This window comes from Trachypithecus francoisi, unplaced genomic scaffold (genome assembly GCF_009764315.1).
Source record: "Trachypithecus francoisi isolate TF-2019V2 unplaced genomic scaffold, Tfra_2.0 Lachesis_group12, whole genome shotgun sequence".
In the NCBI taxonomy this organism is placed as follows: domain Eukaryota; kingdom Metazoa; phylum Chordata; class Mammalia; order Primates; family Cercopithecidae; genus Trachypithecus; species Trachypithecus francoisi.
In genome coordinates, this window is record NW_022681457.1 from 15,005,052 (window position 1) to 15,024,115 (window position 19,064).

Sequence of the window (19,064 nt, forward strand, 5' to 3'; positions counted from 1 at the left end):
AGAGGCCGAGGGGAGCGGATCATGAGGTCAGGAGATCGAGACCATCCTGGCCAACATGGTGAAACCCCGTGTCTACTAAAATAGAAAAAGTTAGCCAGGCGTGGTGGTGTGCACCTGTAATCCCAGCTGCTAGGGAGGCTGAGGCAAGGGAGTCGCTCAAACCTGGAGGCGGAGATTGCAGTGAGCCGAGATCAGACCACTGCACTTCAGCCTGGTGATGGAATGGGACTCTGTCTCAAAAAAAAAAAAAAAAAGAGGGAGGGGAAGAAAGGGGGTGCCCAGGTCTGCAGGGCAGGTGGCCGGGCTGACTGGGTTCACTGGGGCCTCCTGAGCTGGGAGGGAATGGGCTGGGAGCAAGACCATGAAGCCCACGAGAGTGAGTATTTAGTAAACACCAGTGGCTGTTGCCTTCTGAATGCCCTCCTCACTTCCCTGGAGCCTGTTTGTCTGAGGCCTGATTCCTCCCCTAGGTACCTCATGGCAGGGCCAGGCTCCAGCAGCGAGGAGGATGAGGCCTCTCACAGCGGCAGCAGTGGAGATGAAGCCCCCAAGCTTCCTCGAAAGGTCTGATGCCCCCTGTCCAGTGGGGAGGAGGGTGTAGTGGGAGGATGACCTGGATCTGCTGTGGCACCCCAAACTTCCCACTCCTGCCTCTTGCAGGTACCCCTGCATCACACCCACACTGTTCCTGCCCTCCTCACCCACCCACTCTCCCTCCTCAGCGCCCCCAGACCAAAACCAAACCCACTCAGGCAACGGGACCCAGCTCACCCCAGAAGCCCCTATCCCCTGAAGAGACCAAAGCAGCCTCATCAGTGCTCCAGGAAGATATAGACATTGAGGGGGAACAGTCAGGTCAGACTCTGAGGGAGGAGGAGCTGGGGCCTGGACTCCTGAGTCTGAGGGAGGAGGGGCTGGGGGCCTGGAGTCCTGTGTCTGAGGGAGGAAGGGCTGAGTCCTGGACTCCTGGGTCTGAGGGAGGAGGACCTGGGGCCTGGACTCCTGGGTCTGAGGGAGGAGGGATTGGGGCCTGGACTCCTGGGTCTGAGGGAGGAGGGATTGGGGCCTGGACTCCTGGGTCTGAGGGAGGAAGGGCTGAGTCCTGGACTCCTAGGTCTGAGGGAGGAAGGGCTGGGTCCTGGACTCCTGGGTCTGAGGGAGGAGGGCCTGGGGCCTGGACTCCTGGGTCTGAGGGAGGAAGGGCTGGGTCCTGGACTCCTGGGTCTGAGGGAGGAGGGGCTGGGGGCCTGGACTCCTGGGTCTGAGGGAGGAAGGGCTGGGTCCTGGACTCCTGGGTCTGAGGGAGGAGGGCCTGGGGCCTGGACTCCTGGGTCTGAGGGAGGAAGGGCTGGGTCCTGGACTCCTGGGTCTGAGGGAGGAGGGCCTGGGGCCTGGACTCCTGGGTCTGAGGGAGGAAGGGCTGGGGCCTGGACTCCTGGGTCTGAGGGAGGAGGGGCTAGGGGCCCAGATGACTGGATCTGGAGGGCAGTTGAGGCCGGGGGCATGAGATGCCTGGGTCTGTGCCATGCTGGGAGAGCTGCCAGTCTTCCCAGGAGATAAGGCAGCCTTGCACTGACTGAGCTTCTACTTGTAGAAGGACAGGACAACGGGGCGGAAGATTCTGGGGACACAGAGGATGAGCTGAGGAGGTAGGGCTGGGGCTGGGGGTTGGGGTGTCCATGGCCTTGGGTGTAGGGGAGGCTGCCCTGCATGCTCACTCTCTACTCCTCTTGGTAACCCCAGGGTGGCTGAGCAGAAGGAACACAGACCACCCCCTGGCCAGGAGGAGAACGGGGAAGACCCATATGCAGGCTCCACGGATGAGAACACGGACGATGAGGAACACCAGGAGCCACCTGATCTGCCAGTCCCTGAGCTCCCAGGTGGGAAATCCCCCCATCCCTCCTGAAGCAGCATTTTCCCTTCTCAGTTCTCAACTGGGACTTGCCCTGGCCAACCCTGGGGTCACTGCTGTCCCCGTGTCTTGCCTCCCCTCTCCTTCCTCAACCCACTCCCTGCCTCAGCACCTCCAGGTTCTGCTAGGCTTGTTCCCTTCCCTTCAGCATCCTCTCTGTGTCTTGCCTTTTTCTCCCCTCCAGATTTCTTGTTCTGACCACTCCCCTTGCAGCCATGTGCCTTAGTAAAGCACCTCCTTTTTTTCACATCAGGGGTGAGGGCCCCACCCTCACGCTAGTGATTCACTTACCCAGGTGCCGTTCTGTTGGTCTGGGGTGAAGCTGGGCACACCAGGTGACAGAGGCACTGCTCTCTGTCAGGCCCTGGGTGGGCGCACACCAATGTTGGCTTTCACATCAGCCATCACTCTGGACATGGATGCTGTCTGCACACATTGTGTGTGTGCATTTCCAGTGTAAAATAATAAGAATGAAAGAGAATGGGGAAACTCTGCAGGGAGTTGTGGGATGGGAGGCAGGGAGGCAGAGCTTCTTTGAGAATGAAGGGAGCAGAGGAAAGGCAGCCAGGGCTGTACAGAGGTGTGGTTTGGGGACTTACAGAAGAGCCGTTTCCACCCAGTTTCTCTTGGATGATGGGCAGGTAGATGCTTTGATTCTCCAAAGCCCCTAAAGTGGCATCAGCAAATTGATGGCCTAGAGAGTCACCTTAAAATGGAAAGGAGCCACCCCAAAGGTCAGAGCAAGAAAGGCACTGGTTGGAAAGGAGAGCAAAGGTGAAGAAGTGGCAGATACTGATGTTTCCAGCCTGGACTAAGCTCATTAAGTGGCTCCAGGCAGGCCAGGCACGGTGGCTCACCCCGTACTTTGAGAAGCTGAGGTGGGAGGATCGCTTGAGTCCAAGAGTTAAAGACCAGCCTGGGCAACATAGTGAGACGAGACCGCCCCTCCCCCTTGCCTGTCTTTACAAAAAGTTTTAAAAATTGGCTGAGCATAGTGATGTGCACCTATAGTTCTGGCTACTCAGGAGGCTGAGGTGGGAGGATTGCTTGAGCCCAAGAGTAACATGTCAATACCCCATCTGTCTACAAAAAGTTTAAAAATTAGCCGGGTGTGGTGGCACACACCTGTAGTCCCAGCTACTGGGGAGGCTGAGATGGGAGAATCACTTGAGCCCAGGAGGCAGAGGTTGCAGTGAGGCAAGATCACGCCACTACACTCCAGCCTGGGCGACAGAGTGAGCCCTTGTCTTAAAAAGGAAAGAGAGAGAGAGATAAGTGGCTTCCGCCTGTCTGTCAGAAACAAATCGTAATAATAGTCATCGTATCTTCTACTGTTAAAGCAAAGCAACCAACCAGCCTGCCTACCTCCCCAGAAGGCTCTGATGGGCCACTAGGCAGGGGCCACTGCCCGCCATGAATCCCTGCCCACATGTGGACAGCCCTCTCCTCAGCTGCTGGATCAGCCTTGTCACTCCTGTCTGGTCCTGGGAACTCCTGGGGCCTTACACTTACTTTAGCCCCCTTCTCTCCTGCAGATTTCTTCCAGGGGAAGCACTTCTTCCTTTACGGGGAGTTCCCTGGGGATGAGCGGCGGAAACTCATCCGATATGTCACAGCCTTCAATGGGTGAATCTCCAGGGACTGGGGTGGGGAAGGGGTGATGGGTCCAGGGGAGGCCTCAGGGACCTGCTGGGAGGAGTGGGGGTGTGGGAAAGAAGACTATCAGAAGGATGGAGAAGGGCCATGCCCAGCAGGTGAGCACAGGCCATGGAATCCGAATGCCAGCTTGCCCACCGCCGGCAGCCCAGGATACATTGCTTGCCCCAGTTTCCTCTTCTCTACAGTGAGGATCCCTACCCCTACCCCTGCTTCTGAAAGGGCTGGCCTGAGGATTAGCCACTGTGGAAGCTCTGGTCATTGTAGCTATGGCAAGATGGATACATGGAAGAATGGTGTCACCACAGGCAGCCTAGAGGGGGAATAGGTGGGGACTGTGTGAGGACAGCCATTGAGAGTGTCTGGGGAGTACGATGTCAGTGCTGATTCCCTGATGTGCCTTCTACCTCTTTTCTTCTCTCCCACCAGGGAGCTCGAGGACTGTATGAGTGACCGGGTTCAGTTTGTGATCACGGCACAGGAATGGGATCCCAGTTTTGAGGAGGTGAGTATCAAAGAGGCAGAGAATGGGAGCCCCTGGCACACCTTTGCATCTCCTCCGTCCTCCCCTTGATGACACATTCTTGTATGGACTCCACCCCACCCTGCAGGCCCTGATGGACAACCCCTCCCTGGCATTTGTTCGTCCCCGATGGATCTACAGTTGCAACGAGAAACAGAAGTTACTTCCTCACCAGCTCTATGGAGTGGTGCCACAGGCCTGAAGTATGTGCTACACACACACACACACACACACACACACACACACACACACACACGATGCATTTAATAAAGATGAGTTGGTTTGGAGCAGCTGCCTATTCTCACCCAGGAGTCTCCCAAAACGCTAAGAGGCTCCCTGGGACCTGGGGAAGAATGCTGGGCACCTCCATCAGAGATCTGGTAGAGAAGGAACTCTTTTGTCTCTTCTGCTTGGCTCCTTATCCTTGTGCTGGCAAGAGGCAGGGAACTGGGAATCTGACTCTCAGCACTGCCCCTCAACTTGTTCTGGCCCTGTGAGCCACATCTGTGTCTTGGCTGTCCCTTTGTGGGTGGAGGCCTCAGTACCCATGAGGCCCATCTCTCTCCTGAAGCCTCAGCATCCCCAGGCCAGGGATAGTGCCTTTCCTCCAGGGTTTTCAGAAGTAGCTGTATAATGAATATCACCACCGTGGTTTTACATCACCTAATTTAGGAGGTAGAATGGGAGGAAAGGACATTTTAAGCAACCCACTCAAACCCTGGACCCCCTTCAAGGCTCCACCATGTTTAAGTGGGAATTGAGCTGATTGTGAGGGAATCAGGGCAGAGGATGGGATGGTGCTCTAGGCAAAGGCCACAGCATGGGTCAGGAGGTGGGAAGCAGCCTGAGGCAGGCAGAAGAGCATTGCTGCCTTTGGTGAAGAGGCTTTGGGGGCAGATTTAGAAAGCCAGGCACAGTCCTTGCAGCTCTGCTGTCCAGTGTGATCACCACTGGGTACAGGTAGCTATTTAAATTAATTAAAATGAAATGAAATGTAAACTTCACTTCTGTAGTCACAGTGGCCATGCATTTCAGTTGCTCAGTGGCTACTGTATTGGGCCAGTGGCCACTGAATTGGGCAGCACAGAGAACATTTGCATTACTCTAGAAAGGTCTTTTGGACAGGGCTGGCCTGAAGGTCTGTGAACTCCAGGCTGAGAAGCCTGGACTTTAATCTGAGGGTAGAAATGTTAGGAGGGGGTTTGAACAGGACAGAGGCCAGGGTCAGAGGTAGGTTTGAGATCTGACCTTTGGGTAACCTTTTCTTGGACATTCCAAGCCCTTTCCCAACTTTTGCCTCATCAACCAAGGGTTACCAGTCTCACTCCTGTCTCTTTCTGATGAGGATGGTTTTATATTATTATTAGAGACAGGGTCTTGCTCTGTTGCCCAGGCTGAAGTGCAGTGGTGCAGTCACTGCTTACTCAGCCTCGATCTCCTGGGCCCAAGTGATCTTCCTGCTTCCGCCTCCTGAGTAGGTGGGACTACAGGCATGTACTACCACACCTGAGAAATTTTCTATTTTTTGTAGAGATGGACTCTCACTATGTTGCCTAGGCTGGCCTCAAACTCCTGGCCTCAAGCAGTCTTCCCGCCTTGGCCTCCTAAAGTGCTGGGATTACAGGTGTTGAGCCACTGCGCCCAGCTAAGGGTGGCTTTAGACTTCACATTCACTCATTCATTTGCTCATTCACACTCCTACGGATAACTCACCATGTTAGTTTTGTACTACTGCTGTAACAAATTATCACAAACTCAGTGGCTTAAAACAATAGAAATTTATGATCTTATAGGTTTGGAGGTCTGAAGTGCAAAATGGGTATCCTTGGGCTAAAAATCAAGGTAGGCAGGGCTGCGTTCCTTCTGGAGGTTCGAGGGGAGAATCTGCTTTCTTGTCTTTTCCAGCTTCTAGAAGCTGCCCACATTCCATTCCCCTTCCATATTCCAGGCCTGCAATGGCCTATTGAGTCCTTCTCATATCCCATCACCTTGACCTTGACTCTTCTGTTCCATATTTCCACATGTAAAGATCTTTGTGATTGTAGACCAGGCGTGGTAGCTCACGCCTGTAATCCCACCACTTTGGGAGGCCGAGGCAGGCGGATCACGCGAGGTTGGGAGTTTGAGACCAGCCTGACCAACATGGAGAAACCCCATCTCTACTAAAAATACAAAATGAGTCAGGTGTGGTGGCACATGCCTGTAATCCCAGCTTCTTGGGAGGCTGAGGCAGGAGAATCGCTTGAACTTGGGAGGCAGAGGTTGCAGTGAGCCGAGATCATGTTATTGCACTTAAGCCTGGGCAACAAGAGATCTTTGTGATTACATTAAGCCTGCCTGGATCATTTGGGATAATCTCCCTGTTTTTTGTTTTTGAGACGGAGTCTCGCTGTGTCGCCCAGGCTGGAGTACAGTGGCACATTCTCAGCTCACTGCAACCTCCGCCTCCTGAGTTCAAGCAGTTCTCTGCCTTAGCCACTCGAGTAGCTGGGATTCCAGGCGCCTGCCACCATGCCCAGCTAATTTTTGTATTTTTAGTAGAGACGAGGTTTTGCCATGTTGGCCAGGCAGGTCTCGAACTCCTGACTTCAGGTGATCCACCCGCCTCAGCCATCCAAAGTGCTGTATTACAGGCATGAGCCACTGTGCCCAGGCAGGATGTGAACATCTTTGGGAGGCTATTACTCTGCCTACCACAGCCACCATGTGGGAGACACTGGGAAGACAGTATGAAAAAAACAGACAGTAGTCCCCAGTCTCAATGGCCTGACATTGTACAGGGAGACAGAGATGGTGCATGTGCAGTGCAGCCTTGGATAGTGGGAAATGCTGTGAGAGCAAGGAAAACAGCATCGTGAGTGACAGCAGTGGTAAGGTCTTGGTAGTTTAGATAGGGTGATTGGGGATGGCCTCTCGGAGGACTTACAGGGACCTGGGAGAAGTAAGGAGTATCTGAGAGAGCCCTTCCAGGCAGAGGAAAAGCAAGTTCACAGGCCCTGAGGCAGGAGCGTGCATTATGTGTTCAAGGAACAGCTGGGTGGGTGTCAGGCTATCAAGAGACCCAGGATCCACCTAGACTCAGGCACTGCCCTGTGGTTTGGTTGCCAATAAATCTCATCTTTCCTGGCCTCATTTCCCCCCTCTGTGAAAGTAAGGTTGGATCAGATCAACGCCCTCTCAAATGAGTATGTGTCTTTGAAACTTTGCTGCTGGTGTGGTTGCTTTGGAGAAACTCTCCAGCTCACATATACAGGACAGCTCTCTGTATAAACATGGATACAAGCAGCACTGCTGGGTTGGGAGAACAGAGTAGACCCCTTACCCCTCCCAGAACCTTCCCTGAAAGGCCTGAGTAGAGTACAGTACAGCAGCCTGCTCAGTCCTAGCCCTTATGCTGGACACTTTCTTTTCTTCTACTTTTATTTTTTATTTATTTTTATTTTTTATTTTTATTTATTTTTTTGATACAGAGTTTCGCTTTTTTTGCCAGGCTGGAGTGCAGTGGTGCGATCTTGGCTCACTGCAACCTCCGGCTCCCAGGTTCAAGGGATTCTCCTGCCTCAGCCTCCCAAGTAGCTGGGATTACAGTCATGCGCCACCACCCCGGCTAATTTTGTATTTTTAGTAGAGACGGGGTTTCTCCATGTTGGTCAGGCTGGTCTTGAACTCCCGACCTCAGGTGATCCACCTGCCTTGGCCTCCCAAAGTGCTGGGATTACAGGCGTGAGCCACCGTGCCCGGCTTTTGTACTTTTATTTTAAGTTCAGAGGTACATGTGCAGGATGTGCAGTTTTGTTTCATAGGTAAATGTATGCTGTGGTGGTTTGCTGCACAGATCATCCCATCACCTGGGTATTAAGCCCAGCATCCATTAGCTATACTTCCTGATGCTCTTCCTAGCCCCTAACCCCCACCCCCTGACAGGCCCCAGTGTGTGTTGTTCCCCCCATGTGTTCTTTTTTTTCTTTGAGATGGAGTCTCACTCTTGTCACCTAGGCTGGAGTGCAGTGGCATGATCTTGGCTCACTGCAACCTCTGCCTCTTGGGTTTGAGGGATTCTCGTGCCTCAGCCTCCCGAGTAGCTGGGATTACAGGTGTTTGCCACCATGTCCGGCTAATTTTCGTATTTTTAGTAGAGAGGGGGTTTGCCATGTTGGCCAGGCTGGTTTTGAACTCCTGACCTCAGGTGATCTGCCCGCCTCCACCTCCCAAAGTGCTGGGATTAGAGGCTGTGAGGCACCATGCCCAGCTGTGTCCATGTGTTCTCATCATTCGGCTCCCACTTATAAGTGAGAACATGCAGTATTTGGTTTTCTGTTCCTGCATTAGTTTGCTGAGGATAATGGCTTCCAGCTCCATCCATGTCCCTGCAAACTGTTTGGACTAACGGAGGCAAGATGGCGCAGTTCCGGGTTCTTCACCGTCAACTTTCCCGCGCCGGGGAAAGACACAGGTCGACTGTGCAGGCGCAACCCGACCTCCCACGGAGAAAAAGCGGAACCGCCTAGCCACGCCTACCGTCCGGCCCCCAACCCGCCTATGTCCCGCCCACTGCCCGCCCACTCCCAGGCCCAGGACATAAAAGCCGCTCCCGGAGGGCGCACGGAGGGAAGTTCCTCAGCCCCCACTCCTGTCAGGACTGCGTTAGGAACCTCGTGGGAGAGCTCCATGGGGCGACTCCCTTGGCCTCCCCTGCCGGAGACCGCCGGACCTCACCCCTCCCCCACAAAGCTGGCTGACCAAAAAATAAATTTGCAGTTTTGCTCCTAGGCTTGCCTACTCGCTGGTCCTTTAATACTTGCCCTGGTGAGCCTAGATAGCAAATCAGTTTCCTGGAAAGCAAATCAGTTTCCTGGAAAGCAAATCACAAAGGATGTGATCTCATTCCATTTTATGACTGCATAGTATTCCCTGATGTATATGTACCACTTGTTCTTTATCTAGTCTATGGACACTTTCTACGTTCTCTTTCCTCCACAACTTTCAGATCTCAGCTCAAACATTACATCCTCAACAAGGCTTTTCCTAACCTCCACTATATAATAGGATATGCCAGGTACACACTCTTAAAATACTACATCTCATCCATCCTAGTCATAACTTTACATTCATTTATGGTCACATTTACCCATCTTTTCATCTATGATTTACACTCTTTTGTCTCTTAAGGATATTGTCTCTACTTCTGGAGTTACTAAGATAATTCTTCTTTCCATGTAAATATTTTTGAGTTTTTCTCTTCAAATTTAGATCTTAAACTCCCAGAAACGTATTTTTGCATATGGTGTGAGGTAGGGATCTGCAGTAGTTTCCCATTGTTGCTGTAACAAATCGCCATAAGCTTAGTGGCGTTAGACTACACAAGTTAATTTTATTATAGTTCTGGAGGTCAGTGGTCCAAAATCAGCCTCACTGGCCTAAAATCAAGTGTCAGCAGGGTTGCAATCCTTCTGGAGGCTCTAAGGAGGAATTTATTTCCTTGCCTTTGGTAGGCAAAATTCCTTGACTTAGGGTCTTCCATCACTTGAATATTTGCTTTTATGATCACCTCTCTCTGTCTCCTGCTTCCCTCTTTCTCATATAAGGACCCTTGTGATTATATTGGGCCTGTCTGAATAATCAGGATAACTTACCCATCTCAATCACATCTGCAATGTCCCTTTTGCTACATGCCAGCTAACATACAGGTTCTGGGGATTCAAATGTGGGTATCTTTGGGGGATCATTCTTCTATACACCAGGGGATTCAACTTAATTTTTCCCCATGTCTCTTAGCCTTATTTACTGATTAGTCTGTCCATCCTCCACTCATCCATGTCAGGTCTCGACAAACTACAGCCCATAGGCAAAATCCAGCCTACTTAGAATTTTGGTAAATGTTTATTGGAACACAGCCATGCTCATTCATTTATGTATTGTAATGTGTGTGGCTGCTTTCCTGCTAGAGTGGCAGAATGGAATAGTTGTGGAAGACACTGTATGGCCTGCAGAACTTAAAAATGTAACAGATGCAGCTGGGCTCAGTGACTCACGCCTGGAATCCCAGGACATTGGGAGGCCAAGACAGGAGGATCACTTGAGGCTAGGAGATTGAGGCTAGCCTGGGCAACATAGTGAGACCCCATCTCTAAAAAAAAATTTTAAAAATTTAGCTGGGGGCTGGGTGCAGTGGCTCACGTCTGTAATCCCAGCACTTTGGGAGGCCAAGGCAGGCGGACCACTTGAGGTCAGGAGTTCGAGACCAGCCTGGCCAACATGGCGAAAACCCATCTCTACTAAAAATACAAAAATTAACTGGGCATGGTGGCGCACACCTGAAATCCCAGCTTCTCAGGAGGCTGAGGTAGGAGAATTGCTTGAGTCTGGGAGGCAGAGGTTGCAATGAGTGGCGATCATGCCACTGCACTCCAGCCTGGGCAACAGAGCAAGACTCTGTCTCAAAAATAAAAATAAATAAGCCAGGTGTGGTGGTGTGTGCCTGTAGTCCCAGCTACTTCTGAGGCTGAGGTAGGAAGATCGCTTCTGCCCAGGAGTTCAGGGCAATGAGCTGTGATCATGCCACTGCATTCCAGCCTGGGCAACAGAGCAAGACCCTGTCTCAAAAAAAAAAAAAAAAAAAAGATGCTCCTTGACTTACAATGGTGCTACATCCAGATGAACCCATCATAAAGTTGGAAAGTCCTGATTCAAACCATTGTAAGTCAGGGACCGTCTGTACTCTTTGGCCTTTATAGAAAAAGGTTGCCACTCCCAGATCTACAGGTCTAGTTTGTCATATGTCATCATAAGCACAGGTCTGTTTCTAAGCTCTCAGTTGTCTTCCACTGGCCTGTTTTCAAGCCAACACCACCAATTTCATTACTGCACAGCTTTGTAATAATTTTTGTATCTGGGTTGAGGGGGTGGGGAGCCAAGGCTCTCCTACTTGTTCTAAATGGACTTGGGGCCAGGCATGGTGGCTCACGCATGTAATCCTAGCACTTTGGGAGGCCAAAGTGGGAGGACTGCTTGAGTCCAGAAGTTCAGACTAGCCTGGGCAACATAGACCCTATCTCTATATACATACATACATACATACATACATACATAGATGAATGAATGACTTGGCCGCTGCTGGGTTTTTTTGGTTTTTTTTGAGGCCAGGTCTCTGTCGCCCAGGCTGGAGTGCAGTGGTGCAACCTTAGCTCACTGCAACCTCTTCCTCCTGGATTCAATTGATTCTTGTACCTCAGCCTCCCCAAGTAGCTGGGATTACAGGTGCACGCCACCACACCCAGCTAGTTTTTATATTTTTAGTAGAGACGGAGTTTCATCATGCTGGCCAAGCTGGTTTCGAACTCCTGACTTAAAGTGATCCGCCTGCCTTGGCCTCCTAAAGTGCTGGGATTACAGATCTGAGCCCCTCTGTGTGGCCTGCTGCTGCTGCTTTTTAAAATTAGTGTCCACTTTCCTCACTAGACAAGGTCTGTCTTCATTGCTGTGTCCCCAGCACCCCATGCAGGGCCCAGCACACAGGAGGTGCTTAATATTTGTGGAATGAAGAGTAGTCCCATGCTAGCTTGCTCATCCTTATTTTACAATGGGAGAAACAGGCTCTAAAAGGGAAACTGACTTTGCCTGAGGTGTTGCTTGCCCCTTACAAATGCCTTATAACCCACCCATTTTACAGCAAAGGCATCTGAGTCCAGAGGAGTGAGAAAGCTTGTCCAAGGCCTGGCAACTTTTAACAAGTGGGTCAGGGATGGCTCTGAATGTTGGGATTATTTTCTTTTTCTTTTTGAGATGTGTCTTGCTCTGTCATCCAGACTGGAAGGCAGTGGCACGATCACAGCTCACGGCAGCCTTGACCTGCCAGCTCAAGTGATCCACCCACCTCAGCTTCCCAAGTAGCTGGGACTACAGGTACATGCCACCACACCCAGCTTTTTTTTTTTTTGGTAGAGATGGGGTCTTGCTGTGTTGTCCAGACTGCTCTTGGACTTCTGGCTCAAGCTATCCTTCCACCTTGGCCTCCCAAAGTGCTGGGATTATAGGCGTGAGCCACCACACCCAACCTGAAGCTTGGGCTTTTGATTGTCTTTAAATGGTCAGTGGTATACTCTTTTATCACCGAATATATCTTGGGAGATCTTTCCACATCAGTACATACAGCACTTTTTTTTTTTTTCTACTGCTACCTATTCCATTCCGTGGCTGTAATTCAATAGTCGGTCCCCTGTTCTTGGGCACTTGAGTTGCTTCCAGTCTTTGGCCACAACAGTCGCACTGCGGTGAACACCCTTATACACTATGCTTTTTTCACATACATGAGTTTATAGAATAAATTTCCACAAGTGGAAGAGTTGAGACAAGCATGTATTTTCAGTTTCTTAGATACAGTCATATGGCCAAAGTGGAGACACCAATTTAAACTTTTAACAAAAAGAGAGCCTGTTTGCCCACAATCCTTATCAACCCACCATAGTAGCAGACTTTTTACCTTTGCCATGAAGTGTGTGGGGAGAAGCAGAGCCAGGGCTGTCAAAGCACAGCTCCACCTCCATGGTTTGAGATCTCCCCAAAGCAGGGGAGCAAAGAGTTCCTCGGGCTTCTGAGTTCGAGCCCAGTATAAATGGCCAATCCCTTGCCTTGCCCTCTGCCAGCTATCTGGAAGAGGGAGCTCATACAGTCGGTTTTAGAAATCCCACCTCTTACTGGTGAGGGCTGGCGGCAGAGGGGGACAGTGAGCCAAGGGAGGGCTCAGTCTCTCTCCCCTTTGTGCTCCACCTGGTGGTGGCTGCGTTGATGAAGGAGCAGTAAGCGTCTCTGGCCAAAGGCCTGGCCGCAGCTGGAGCATCGGTGCCGGGCCGTCGCCTGGCTGCCAGGTGCGGTTGGGGGGTCGTGACATAGGCGATGGGCAGCCAGCTTGGAGGGAAATGAGAAAGCCTTGGGGCAATGCGGGCAAGGATAGGGGCGGGCATCGGTGGCGTGGTGCGTGTGGCGGTGGGCCGCCAGCTTGGAAGGGTAGCAGAAGGACTTGGGGCAGTCGGGGCACGGGTAGGGGCGGGTGGGTGCGTGGGTCCAGAGGTGAGCCGCCAGCTTGGAGCGGTGGCCAAAGGCCTTCGGGCAGTGTGGGCACGGGTGTGGGCGGGCGCCGCTGTGCGTGAGGCGGTGGGCTGCCAGCTTGGAGGGGTAGGAGAAGGCCTTGGGGCAGTCTGGGCATGGGTGGGGTCGGGCGCCGCCGTGTGCTAAGCGGTGCGTGGCCAGCTTGGACGGGTACGAGAAGGCCTTGTCACAGTCGGGACAGCGGTGCGGGCGCTGGGGCGGGGGCCGCCGGCGAGGCCGGGGAGGCGCGCTCGCGGACGCGGTGGGCCCTGGAGCTGACTGTCTGGGCTTCTGCAGTGGGCCCTGGTGGGGAGCTGGGGGACAGGAGGGCTGGTGGGCTCCAGGAAGCAACCGACGCCCTGGGCCTAGGCCAGGCTCCGCCACGAGATTGATATTCGAGGGGCTCCTCCAAGTGTACTTGGGCACCTCAAGCATCATATTGCGACTCCCCAAATTGCATGTTTCTGCTCCCCCTCCCCCCAGGCGTCATTCTGAGGGACTCCAAAGGGTTACTTTCCTGGATCCCAAAGCTCCTAAGGCTTCCTCAAAGCTACCAACGTATCTGTTTCTAGTGTCTTCCCAGTGATCACCCTGACATCCCGCGTGTCATCCCTGCCCCGTCCCTTCTGTAATTTCCTGAGCCCTAGCAAATGGTTACTGAGGCTCTCTCTCAGCCAAATGGGAGGATTTCCCAGAACGTGGCCATTTTTGGGGATCCCAGATAGTCATCACCCTGGGGCCCTCAAACTTTCACCCTGAGATTCCCCCAGAATGTGACTATCTTGGTCCCCATTCCTGGAGAATGCTCCCTACTCACAGGCGGGGCCACTCTCACCTTCTTTGGTTACCGGTTCCTTGCCAGTGGGACTAGGATCGGTGGCCCCGGCCGCGGACTCCGCGCCTCGCTCCAGCATCTTGCTGGCACAGGAACCTAGGGGCAGGGCGCGGGGTGGGGGGTGACAGCGGTGATTACCATGCTGATAGGGATAGGGTTGGAGGGCCTAAAATGAGGGATCAGACTGTTTAGGAGCAAGGTCTGTAAGTATGGGATGCTAAGGCGAGGGCGGGCTTAGCGGGGGGGGCGGAGCCTAAGACCACAGTGAGCGGGGCTATGCAAATTCAAGCCAGAAGCAGTCCCTTCGCTGTCTAAACCCAGGGCTGGAGTGTTTGAGCAGAGTGGGCGGGGTCTCCACAACTAAGCGACCGTCCTGAGAGCGGAGCGGGCGGGGCCTATGCGCAGAGTGGGCGGGACCTTCCCCACCAGACCCTGCAGTCCTGGAATGGGCGGAGTTGTACAAATAGGACCAAAGCCTGTTCTGAAACTAGACCCAGGAGGCGGGGGCCTTCGAGCGGAGTGGGCAGGTCTTTCATCACCGTCCCAGGGGAGGGGCCTATGAGCACAGTGGGCGGGGCTTCACATTCGAAGACCTAGCTTTACCCGGCTTTTGACTTAGTTCATTGACGCCGCGTCAACTGCGTCCTTCTTGCCGTTAAATTTCATCCCTGGCTTGGATGGGGCCGTGGAGGATAGAGGGGGGACCTGGAGGAAGATACGTAAGGAACCTGGCATGTGTGCGGTCCAGAGACCTCTAATTGACTTCTCCCTCAGAGTCCCAAGCGTAAAGGAGTCAATGCACCCTTCCGAATCAGACATTCAAGCATCGATGCACCCTCCCGAGGCTCAGGCACCAATGCACGGCCCCTCCAGAATCTAGGCGTCCGAACCACAACCGTTCTCCCTCGGGGTGATTCTGGCATTCAGCCTGCAAGCCAGTATCCGCGCCCGAACCCCTGCCCCCTCACCTGCAGGACGGCCCCTCCCCGGGGGCGGGGCTTCGGGCTCCTCCCGCCGCGGCCACGGCCGCAGCCGCTGCCGCTGCTGCTGCACTGCCCTCGGACCCGCGAAGCTGCACCGCCCGGCGCGCGTCCGGCGTCGGGGGAGGGCAGGGAAGGGAGCGCGCGCGAGCTGCTCGGCCCAACCTCATTTCCATCCCCTCCTCCCACGCTGGACCAAAGTGGGCGTCAGAAAGCATGCGCAGTGCCGGCTGGCAGAGGCTGCGGAGGGGGAAGACGGAATGGAAGGAGGAGCTGGGTGCGCCAGCCAGGCGGGCAAGTTCGTGAGCAAGCGCGAGGCTACCGTATCGACGGAAAGTGCACCGCCGGTGGCGGGGCCTACGGTGGCTGACTGGAGTCAAGCACGTGCAAGATTAACATGGACAAACTGCGCTTGGAAATCAATACATACCCCTTCTTTTTAATGTCCCTCTTCTTTTCGAGAATTCCGCTGGGTTCCATCTCCAGAGGCAGTTTCAAGAGCTCGCTGCTAATTCCACCCTTCAAGGAGTTTGCAAAAAGTCTGACCATTTTTTCGAGAGAGGGCGGAGGCGGGACTCCGGGCGCAGAGACAGCCAGTGCCCAATAAAAGGCACGGTATTTGCATAGCGCCTTGGCACACCTCGCTATTGGGTGATTCAAGATTCTCAGCCACGTCCGGATCTACCTTCCCCCTCGGAAGCCTGGGTGGTCCCGAGATTCCCTGGCCCATGCTCGTGGTGCTAGGCCTGGGGTGGCATGCAGCTTGGCATTCTTCCCAAGCAGTGGCCAGGATATGCCCATAAAAGTCCTCTGCACGGGTGGGTCTCCAGTCCGATAACCCGCAAGGTCTGCGATCCCTGGGAGTTTGGCGGGGTTATTTGGACTGGAGCCAGACTGCCTGGGTAACTGGTTTGGAATCCGGCTGTGCCACTTTCTAGCTGTGTGACCCTTTCTAGCTCTCTTTCTATTCCTGTTTCCTCATCTATAAAATGGAGCGTTGTTAGGATTAAATACGATAATCAATGGAAAGTGTTTAGAATAGAAAGTGCCTAGGCCAGGCTCCCTATCTCATGCCTGTAATCCCAGCACTCTGGGAGGCAGAGGTAGGCGAATCACTTGAGCCCAGGAGTTCCAAACTAGACTGGGACCAGGCGCGGTGGCTCACTCCTGTAATCCCAACACTTTGGGAGGTGGAGGTGGACGATCACTTGAGGTCAGGAGTTCAAGACTAGCCTGGCCAACATGGTGAAACCCCGTCTCTACTAAAAATACAAAAATTAGGCGGGCGTGGTGGCACACGCTTGTAATCTCAGCTACTCTGGAGGCTGAATTAGGAGAATGGCTTGAACCTGGGAGGCAGAGGTTGCAGTGAGCCAAGATCAAGCCACTGCACTCCAGCCTGGGCAACAGAGTGAGACTGTCTCAAACAAACAAACACAAAAAACCAAAAACCCAAACAAAAATCCTAGCCTGGGCAACATAGCGAGACACCTTCCCATCTTTAAAAAAACAAAACAAACAAAAACAAAAAACAAAAACCTGGCTTAGTGGCAGCCTGTAGTCCTAGCTATTTCACGGGGATGGGGAGTGGGACTGACCCAGGAGTTCAAGTCCGCAGTAAGCTATGATTGTGTTACTGCACTCCAGCCTGTGCAACAGCGATATCCCATATCTGTAAAAAATTTTTTAAAAATAATTACTCACTCATGACCAGCGTTGTTTCATTTACCCCCATCCACTCTTCCCAAATCATTCCGAAGCTAAATGTCAAACATCATATCTCATAAATATCTTTTTATTACACTTAATTTGCTTGACTCAAGATCTAAATGAGCTCCACACATTATATTAGTTTGAAGTGACTCTTCGTTCTCTCTTTTTTTTTTTTTTGAGATGGAGTCTTGCTCTGTCTCCCAGGCTGGAGTGCAGTGGCGCATTCTTGGCTCACTGCAACCTCTGCCTCCTGGGTTCAAGCGATTCTCCTGCCTCAGCCTCCCAAGTAGCTGGGATTACAGGTGCTCACCACAACACCCAGCTAATTTTTGTATTTTTAGTAGAGACAGGGTTTCACCATGTTGGCCAGGCTAGTCTCGATCTCCTGACCTCCTGACCCACCTGTCTCGGCCTCCCAAAGTGCTGGGATTAGAGGCGTGAGCCACTGCACCCGCCTTTTTTTTTTTTTTTTTTTTGGATGGAGTCTCACTCTGTTGCCCAGGCTGGCGTGCAGTGGCAAGATCTCGGCTCACTGCAACCTCCACCTCCCAGGTTCAAGTGATTCTCCTGCTTCAGCCTCCTGAGTAGCTGGGATTACAGGCACCCACCACCATACCTGGCTAATTTTTTTTGTATTTTTAGTAAAGATGGGGTTTCACCACATAGGCCAATCTGGTCTCAAACTCCTGACCTCAGGTGATCCGCCCACTTCGGCCTCCCACAGTGCTGGGATTACAGGTGTGAGCCACCGTGCCCAGCCTCTAGGGCCACAGCTATTTTCAAGAAGCATGATTTTAAGGAGGCAGAGTAGAAGCCAGAAGACCAGTGAGGGTATTGTTATATATTAATTACAATATTAATTGCTAGCACTTATTATACACTGGAAGCTGTCCTTATGTGCTTAATTTATTTAATCCCCATAGCAATGTTTTAAGAGGAGATGCTACTATCATCCTTGTACAGAGGAGGAAAATGAGGTGTGGAGGGGAAGGTCATCCCAGCCAGGAAGTAGCAGAGCGAGGATTTGAATCTCTCAGCCTGGCCCTGCAGTCTGGGCAATTTGCATTTATGCTTTGCTGCCCATTGAATGGGGCAGAGGGTGTGCTGATGGAAAAGTGGGCGGGTTAAGATAGGTTAAATCTGGCTGGGCACGGTGGCTCACCTTGTAATCCCAGCACTTTGGTAGGCTGAGGTGGGTGGATTACTTGGGGTCAGGAGTTCCAGACCAGCCTGGCCAACATGGCGAAACCCCATCTCTACTAAAAATACAAAAATTAGCTGGGTGTGGTGGCATGCACCTGTAATTCCAGCTACTTGGGAGGCTGGGGCAGGAGAATCTCTGGAACCCAGGAGGCAGAGGTTGCAATGAACTGAGATTGCACCACCGCACTCTGGCCTGGGCAACAGAGCAAGACTCCATCTCAAAAACAAACAAACGAACAAAAAAAACCAGGTTAACTCAGCAGGGCCTGGAAGTGGGTGGAGGTGGCAAAGGTAGGAAGTCAAGTATAGTGACAAAATAATGATGGGCAGTTCCTCATTGAGAACCTGTACTAGGGCAAGCTGTTGAACTGTTTTCAACCTCATTTTGCAGAGAAGAAAATTGGAACCCAGAAGAAGATAAGTTTTCTGCCCAATGTCCTAACCTAACAGCTGAGAAGGGTGAAGCCAAGTCTAATTCTTAGAACATCTCACAGCTGAGCCTATAAACCCCATCGAGGGTGTGTCTTCAAAGGACAGATAAATGGTCTAGAAATTCTGCAAAAACAACAGGAAAGGGTGCCAGGGGTGAGAAGGTCTTATTTAGGGGACTCTCTCAGTAAGGAGTTCCTTTCTCTGGCTCCTCCCTCCCCTGAGCTCCCCAAATCCCTACACCTCCCTGTGTCTCAGACCTGCTGTCCCTACCTCTCTCCCCTACCAGCCAGACTGAGTCACCTCTGGGTCCTCAGCTTTGTCTAGCTTGAGCCAGACATGCATGAGACCTCATGCCTGGAATAAATGAGAAACATTCTCTTAGTGTAGCAGGACGAGCCGCAGACAAAACTCCTCAGACACTGGATTAAAGAAGGAAGAGGTTTTTTATTCGGCCAGGAGCATCGGCAGACTCGCATCTTAAGAGCCGAGCTCCCTGAAAAAGGAATATTTGGCCCTTTTAAAGGCTTACAGCTTTAAGGGGTCCACGTGAAAGGGTTGTGATAAATTGAGCAAGCGTGGGAAACGTGACTGGGGCCTACATGCATCAGCTAACAGAACAGAAAGTTTTACAATGCTTTTTTTCATACAGTGTCTGGAATTTGCAGATAACACAAGTAGTTTAGGCCAGGGGTTGATGTTATTATTATTACTTTGTTTAACTCC

General features: G+C 52.4%; 2 protein-coding genes across 14 annotated transcripts in view; one reads left to right on the plus strand and one right to left on the minus strand.

Annotated features, from left to right (window-relative positions):
- XRCC1 (X-ray repair cross complementing 1) overlaps nucleotides 1-4,381 on the plus strand; it is a 33,906-nt gene extending 29,525 nt beyond the window's left edge. For all 6 annotated transcript variants that reach the window (XM_033224881.1, XM_033224886.1, XM_033224885.1 and 3 more), the window contains 7 exons: nucleotides 471-564; nucleotides 723-855; nucleotides 1,595-1,649; nucleotides 1,744-1,883; nucleotides 3,451-3,541; nucleotides 4,001-4,076; nucleotides 4,183-4,381. In XM_033224881.1, coding sequence (XP_033080772.1) covers nucleotides 471-564; nucleotides 723-855; nucleotides 1,595-1,649; nucleotides 1,744-1,883; nucleotides 3,451-3,541; nucleotides 4,001-4,076; nucleotides 4,183-4,296 — 703 coding nt within the window. In that variant the 3' untranslated portion in view covers nucleotides 4,297-4,381. The remainder of the gene's footprint in view (nucleotides 1-470; nucleotides 565-722; nucleotides 856-1,594; nucleotides 1,650-1,743; nucleotides 1,884-3,450; nucleotides 3,542-4,000; nucleotides 4,077-4,182) is intronic.
- Nucleotides 4,382-12,431: 8,050 nt separating this feature from the next.
- On the minus strand, nucleotides 12,432-15,610 carry ZNF575 (zinc finger protein 575). 8 transcript variants are annotated; one of them, XM_033224895.1, is made up of 4 exons: nucleotides 15,420-15,610; nucleotides 14,617-14,718; nucleotides 14,014-14,109; nucleotides 12,432-13,492 (listed from the first exon to the last, which is right to left on the minus strand). In XM_033224895.1, the coding sequence occupies exons 3-4, from the start codon at nucleotides 14,090-14,092 to the stop codon at nucleotides 12,834-12,836; spliced, it is 738 nt and encodes a 245-aa protein (XP_033080786.1). In that variant the 5' UTR covers nucleotides 14,093-14,109; nucleotides 14,617-14,718; nucleotides 15,420-15,610; the 3' UTR covers nucleotides 12,432-12,833. The 8 variants fall into 8 exon arrangements, with proteins under 8 accessions (XP_033080786.1, XP_033080789.1, XP_033080785.1 ...); XM_033224898.1 differs by having other exon boundaries at nucleotides 14,014-14,179; XM_033224894.1 differs by having other exon boundaries at nucleotides 15,391-15,610.
- Between the last annotated feature and the right edge of the window lie 3,454 nt (nucleotides 15,611-19,064).